At 38.5% G+C, this 7,141-nt stretch overlaps 1 protein-coding gene across 1 annotated transcript; it reads left to right on the top strand.

Annotated features, from left to right (window-relative positions):
* Positions 1 to 289: 289 nt before the first annotated feature.
* On the top strand, positions 290 to 6,412 carry ENH_00058370 (ATPase, AFG1 family domain-containing protein, putative; the record flags this gene model as incomplete). Its single annotated transcript, XM_013581816.1, has 12 exons — positions 290 to 295; positions 489 to 543; positions 779 to 984; positions 1,200 to 1,307; positions 1,433 to 1,478; positions 1,717 to 1,858; positions 2,084 to 2,204; positions 2,504 to 2,703; positions 4,434 to 4,502; positions 5,030 to 5,158; positions 5,697 to 5,759; positions 6,313 to 6,412. 12 exons carry the CDS (start codon positions 290 to 292, stop codon positions 6,410 to 6,412), a joined length of 1,245 nt encoding a protein of 414 aa, XP_013437270.1.
* Between the last annotated feature and the right edge of the window lie 729 nt (positions 6,413 to 7,141).

Here is a 7,141-nt window from a genome sequence, read left to right as displayed (position 1 = left end):
CTGGGCTTCGCGGTCTGCGCTCTTGGGGTCGGGGTTGGGGGCTGCGGGGTGGGGCTTGGGGTTTGGGGTTTAGGGTTTAGGGTTTAGGGTTTAGGGTTTAGGGTTTAGGGTTTAGGGTTTGCGGGCTGCGCTGCTTCTTTAGGGTTTGCTGGATGCAGTCGAGGCGGAGCAGCTGCGAGGCGCTGATGAGTTTTACCCTGACGAAGCTGACGCCTCCAAACCCTCAGAGCCTCCCCATTCAAAGGTAAACCCTAAACCCTAAACCCTAAACCCTAAACCCTAAACCCTCATGCGGGTCTGTGGAGACTTTAAGCAAAGACTTGGGCTTGCACCTTTGAGGCTCACAGAGTTTACGGGCGGGCCTCAACCCTCAGGGTTTAGGGTTTAGGGTTTAGGGGGTAGGATTTAGAACTTAGGGCTTAGGGCTTAGGGTTTGGGATTTAGGGTTTAGGGTTTAGGGTTTAGGGTTTAGCGTTCGCGGTGTGCAGGTCCTGAGCTCGTTGGCTTCTCTTTGGAGTCGGTTGTCTTCTCGCCAGAAGACAGGTCTGCTTTTAAGTATTTGAAGGCCTTGACTCTAAACCCTAAACCCTAAACCCTAAACCCTAAACCCTAAACCCTAAACCCTAAACCCTTTGAGTTTTCGCTCCCGGGGCTGTACGTACACCTGCTGCACCCAAATGCGCTCACTTGGCCTCTCAAAGAACTCGCTGAGCCGCAAACCCTAAACCCTAAACCCTAAACCCTAAACCCTTCGCGTTGCTGGGGTTTGCTGCTGCAGAGCCCGGGGCGGACGCTGCTGCTGCTGCTGCTGCTGCTGCTGCTGCTGCTGCTGCTGAAACCCCAAACCCTAGAATTCGGGGGCTTTACATTTGGGGGGGAGTTGGCCAGGGAAAGACAATGATATTAAATGCCTTTTTTGATTGTCTTGCAATTAAAAACAAACGGAGAGTTCACTTCCACGAATTCATGCTCGACGTGCAGCAGGTCAGGCCTAGGGTTTAGGGTTTAGGGTTTAGGGTTTAGGGTTTAGGGTTTAGGATTTAGGGTTTGGGTTTAGGGCTTGCTGGGGGTTTCCGCGCCTGAAGGGGCGCTGCAGAGGCTCCTTTAGGGAAAACCCTCAAATGTTCTTGCCCGTTTGGCCGGTGACCCTAAACCCTTGTTTATAGAAACCCTAAACCCTAATTTAGGGTTTGCTGCAGGAGCTGCACAAAATCAAGCAGCAGCAGCCGCCCGTCGGAGACCCCCTGATGGAAGTTGCAAGGAAGATAAGACAGTCTGCGAAGGTCCTTTGCTTCGACGAGTTCCAGGTGGGTTCAAACCAACGATTTAGGGTTTAGGGTTTAGGGTTTAGGGTTTAGGGTTTAGGGTTTAGGGTTTAGGGTTTAGGGCTTACGGTTTAGGTCTAGGGCTTACGGCTTCGGCGTTTCTGCAGGTTGTGCACATTACTGACGCCATGATAATGAAGCGCCTCTTTGAAGGTCTTTTTTCGGCAAGTGCAGGGTTTAGGGTTTAGGGTTTAGGGTTTAGGGTTTAGGGTTTATAGTTTAGCTTCTACGCTTTAGGGTTTGGCGCAGGAGGGTTTAGCCTTTGGTGTCTTTTGAATTCCAGCCTGAGCTTTACGTCTGCAGAGTCGCCGCAAGCCCGTGAAAGCCCGGCCTCAAACCCTAAACCCTAAACCCTAAACCCTAAACCCTTTTTTGTGGTTTCTGCAGCTAGGAGTAGTGGTGGTGGCCACCTCGAACCGCCCCCCCAGCGAACTTTATTTGGGGGGTTTAAACCGCGAGAGGTTTCTCCCTTTTATTCCTCTTCTTGAGAAGTTTTGCAATGTTTACCACATCGACACCAAGAAGGACTACAGGTCCCCAAACCCTAAACCCTAAACCCTAAACCCTAAACCCTAAACCCGGAAGCCTGCTGCGGTGGCTCGTCGCCGCCGCGGGCTTGCCCCAAACCCCAAACCCTAAACCCCAAGTGTAAATCCTAACCGTGAACCCCAAACCCTAGGCCCCAAACCGTGAAGCCGAAACCCCAAACCCTAAACCCTAAACCCTAAACCCTAAACCCTAGGGTTTTGTGGCTTCAGACAGGCGAAAGGAGGCGTGAGTTGCCGGCGGCTGTTTTATGCTCCTCCGAGATCTGAAAATGAAATTTTTGATCAACTCCAAAAAGCTGCAGGAGGGCCTCTTGAAAAAGGGGAAATTCAAGTGGGATCTGGCCGCAGCCTCGAGGTCAACAAACCCTAAACCCTAAACCCTAAACCCTAAACCCTAAACCCTAAACCCTAGTGGTCGCGTCGGGCGGGTCTGCTGCGGTGTCCGCCGACCGCGAAGGGGTGAAATGGCTCGGGAAAGAGGAAATAAATGGGAAAATAAAAGCAAAAGAAGAAATAAATAAAAAATAAATAAAAAATAAATAAATAAATAAATAAATAAATAAATGGAAATAAAAGAGAAGTAAACCCTAAAATGGAGGATAAAAAGGGTTTCCGCGAGGGTTTGCGCAGGTGCCGCGCATGCGCGCCGGCTTCGCAGCCTTCAGCTTCCAGGACTTGTGCTGCAGCAACGTGGGAGCAGCAGATTACTTTTCTCTTTCTTTTTCTTTCCACACTTTGTCAATTAATTCCATTCCAGATTTGCAACAAATGGATTTATTTCCCGACGAAATCCGGAGGTTTATCAGCCTCGTGGACGTCCTCTACGAGCGGTGACGCGGGGGTTTAGGGTTTAGGGTTTAGGGTTTAGGGTTTGGGGTTTGGGGGTGGGCGTAGGGTTTGCGGGGTAGGGGTTGGGGGTTGGGGTTTAGGGTTTAGGGTTTAGGGTTTGGGCTGGGGCGCGGTGCCTCTTCCTGTTCTCAAGCGCTCCTTTCCGCGCTCTTTGGCCCGCTCCGCAGTGGTCAGCTTAGGGTTTAGGGTTTAGGGTTTAGGGTTTAGGGTTTAGGGTTTAGGGTTTAGGGTTTGCGGGTTTAGGGTTTAGGGTTTAGGGTTTAGGGTTTAGGGTTTAGGGTTTAGGGTTTAGGGTTTAGGGTTTGAGGCGCGTTTGCTGCAGCTCCACTAGGGTTTTGTTCGACGCAGAGGCCCCTCTTTTTCGCTTTTTGGGAATTCCAAAAACAACAAAAAGAGTCGAACAAATTCGCCAACAAATTCAAAACAAATTCCGCACACTCGACGACGCAATACTCGCCCTCAGCCAAGTATGCATGCATGCATGCATGCATGCATGCATGCATGCATGCATGCATGCATGTATATATATATATGTATCTATATTATATATATTATATATATATGTTTTTTTAGAGAATATGTATGCATATGCATGCTGCATGTAAAGATCTATTTTAAATCTAATGCATGCATGCAGCGTCTTGATTATACTGGATATGTTCTGTTCCTTTTTTTCAAATAAAATTTACTTTGTAGCAAATTATATATATCTATGTTTGTTTATTTTACTTTTGTTTAAATTAAAAATATTTTATTTTGCAATTTAGATTTGTGCATCAACGCATGCATGCATGCGCATGCGGTGTATATACATGCATGCACGAAAATTGAAAATAAAATTAATTCGGGTGTACGTCCACCTCGTGCTCAAGACTGCATGCAGCGGAGTGTACGTACACCTGAATTTGTTGCAACAAATTGGATTTGAATTGCGGCGAATTTCCGCTCGTTTTAATTCCCGCAAAGGAAAAATAATTTGCAATTTAATTATTTATTTATTTATTGGATTAAAATGCATTTAATTAAAAGAATTAAAGTGCAATTTGAAGAAAAGCCGAAAACAAGGAAGGCGGCACTGACACCTCCTGGATTTGCATTTCTCGGGGTGTCTGTGGGAACAAAGAGTATCTGTGAATATATTTCTTTTAATTTAATTTATTTTATTTATTTTATTTATTTCATTTATTTTATTTTATTTTGTTTTTAATTTCTTTTTTGTTTCAGTTCAAAGACAAAGAAAGCTTCTCCCGCGAAGAGTGGCGTGCGGCGGCGACGGCGGTTTTGGGGCTTTCGGCTCAGTGTGTCTGTTGAAGAATAAATTGGAGATTAAAAGAATTAAAAGAACTTTAAATGAATTAATAAAACATTAATTTAATTATTTTAAATTAATTAATTCATTTTATTTCATTTTTATTTAATTGTTCTTTCATTTGCTTTCCAAAAAGTTGACCAGCTGGCTGTTCGCAGCGCTCAGTTTCAGGTGTCTGCTGAGCTTTTGGTTTTGATTTCTTTCATTTTATTTTTTATTCTTTTGATCTTCTTTTTGCTTTTAATTCTTTCATTTAATTTAATTGTTTAGGCATTTAAAATAATAAAACAAATTAGATAAGCAAGTAATATAAATAAATAAATAAATAAATAAATAAATAAATAAATAAATAAATAAATAAATAAATAAATAAATAAATCTTTTTAATTTCGTTTTCTGCAGAAACGCCGATGAGGCATTTTCAATTATGACTTCCCGCGGCGCTTTTCCTTTAGACTCGAATCGCATAAGGTAATAACTTTAAATTAAATTCATTTATTTGTTTTTTCTTTTTTCTTTTTTGTTTTATTTATTTACTTTTTAATTCATTTACTCGCTTGTTTGTTTGGACCTTTGTTTCTCTTGTTTTGTTTTTCATTTTCTGCATTCTTATTTTTATGTTTTTAAATTTAAAAATTTTTTAATTTCAAGTTTTGAAACTGATTTCGATTTCCCTCGTATTGTAGAAGTGGCGTTTGTCAGTTTCTTTTATATTCTTTTGATTTATTTTTTAATTTCTTTTTGTAATTTCTTTTTTTTAATTTCTTTTTTGAAAATTCCTTTTTTCTGCTTTCTGTGGCCGTTTCACGGAGTGTCTGTACACCTGAATCAGCAAAACACTTGTTTTTTTTTTCTGCCCTTTAAAGCCGCAAAAGCGCTCCATTTCTCGCGAATTAAAAACTAATAAATAAATAAATAAATAAATAATAAATTAATTAATTAATTAATTAATTAAGATCAATAAATAAATTGAAGTTTCCACTTTTGGCTGTTTGCAGGGGCATTTTGTTTTTCCACATGACTTCTTTCGACTTCGAGCCGCCAACAACTGCAGATTTATTTCTTTTCAGTTCTGAAAAAGAAGCTGCGCAGGTTTTGCAAAGTTCTGCAGTTTACGAATTGAACAAGTTCGTGAAAAGTGGAAACTTGCAAGAATTAATTTAATTTAATTAGCTTCTTTTCCGAATTAAATGCATGCGTTTGTTGCTTTTCAAATGGGGAAAATGCATGCACTGAAGTGTCTTATTTGCTTCTTTTTTCCCAATTAAATGCATGCATTTGCTGCTCTTCAAACTTCAAACTTGCATGCATTTGTTTGCCTTTTTTGCTTTCTTTTTGCCAATTAAATGCATGCATTTGCTGCTTTTTAAATGAGAACTCTGCATGCGCTCAAGTGCACATTTTCAAAACTTTTGCAAATAAATATATTAGTGCATTAAATTATGACTTTTAAAAGTCTTTTTTCTCTTTTTTTCTTCCAATTGGGACTTTTGCACTTCTGAGTAAATGAAGACTTTCATAGCTGCTGCTCTTTTCCCTTTTTTTCTATTTTTGTTCCATCTTTTGCTTTTTCCCTCCCTCTTCTTTTTTCACTTTTTCTTTTTTTCTTTTTTTCTTTTTTTCTTTTTTTCTTTTCTCCGCTTTTTTTGCCTTTCTGGCCCCCAGCGAAGGCCTGGACTCTGCGGGATCTGAAGACAACCAATTCGCCTTCGTCCGCACAATTTCGCGGTGAGCACTTCGGGTGTACGTACACCTCGGGATTGCGAGGTGGCGGCTTTGGATTGGAGTTGCAAACAGTTTCTTTTCGAGTTCTTTTTGAGTTCTTTTTCTTTTTGAGTTCTTTTTGAATTCTTTTTGAGTTCTTTTTGAATTATTTTTGAGTTCTTTTTGAATTCTTTTTCTTTTTGAATTCTTTTTCTTTTTGAATTCTTTTCGAATTCTTTTTGAGTTATTTTTGAGTTCTTTTTGAGTTCTTTTTGAATTCCTTTTGAGTTCTTTTTGAATTCTTTTTCCTTTTGAGTTATTTTATTTTCTTTTTGAATTCTTTTTGAATTCTTTTTCTTTTTGAATTCTTTTGTTTTCTTTTTGAATTCTTTTGTTTTCTTTTTGAGTTCTTTTTGAATTCTTTTTCTTTTTGAGTTATCTTTGAGTTCTTTTTAAGTTCTTTTTCTTCTTGAATTCTTTTTGACTTCTTTTTTTTTCTTTTTGAATTCTTTTTGAATTCTTTTTGAATTCTTTTGTTTTCTTTTGAGTTTTCTTTTTTTTTGTTTTGGAAATGCAGAATAAAAGAAATGACTTCTTTGCCGTATTTGCTGGCGCACCAAAAGGCGCACAAGTTGAACGACTTGGAGGCCTTTGGAATATCTCAAAGTGAAATTTGAAAAAAGAAATAAAAAAAATAAATCAAATTTAATCCAAATAGTCCATTTTAAATCAAATTTAATCCAAATGGTCCATTTTAAATCAAATTTAATCCAAATAGTCCATTTTAAATCAAATTTAATCCAAATAGTCCATTTTAAATCAAATTTAATCCAAATGGTCCATTTTTAAATCAAATTTAATCCAAATAGTCCATTTTTAAATCAAATTTAATCCAAATAGTCCATTTTAAATCAAATTTAATCCAAATAGTCCAATTTCAAATGCAAATAATCAAATTAAATTCAAATAGTCCCATTTCAAATGCAAAGAATCGAATTAAATTCAAATAGTCCAACTTTAAATGCAAATAATCAAATAAAACTCCATTTGAGATAATTAAAAAAAGTCAAAACTTTTGTGCAAATTCAAATTCCCCTTCAAAGCAGTTTCCGCGCAGCAGCGCCTGCGGCCCTTTCATGTGCCCGCAGTTTTATATCAAATGCATTTGTCATAATTTCTATTTCCTTTTTAATAAATAAATAATAAATAATAATATTTATTTATTATTTATTATTATTTATTATTTATTTATTATTTATTTATTATTTATTATTATTATTGTTGCATTGCTGTTCATTTGTTTGCAAAGCTCCCAGTTGGCTTACTGCGTTGCTTTCTTTTAGCTTTCTTTCTTGTCAGTCATTTCGCAAAATCGCAAAACTTGAATTTGAATTTTTTGTCGACTT

Source organism: Eimeria necatrix, genomic scaffold (assembly GCF_000499385.1).
Source record: "Eimeria necatrix Houghton genomic scaffold, Enh_scaff499, whole genome shotgun sequence".
Classification (NCBI taxonomy): Eukaryota; Apicomplexa; class Conoidasida; order Eucoccidiorida; family Eimeriidae; genus Eimeria; species Eimeria necatrix.
The sequence above is the reverse complement of the archived record's forward strand: the minus strand, read 5'-3'. Positions and strand labels throughout refer to the sequence as shown.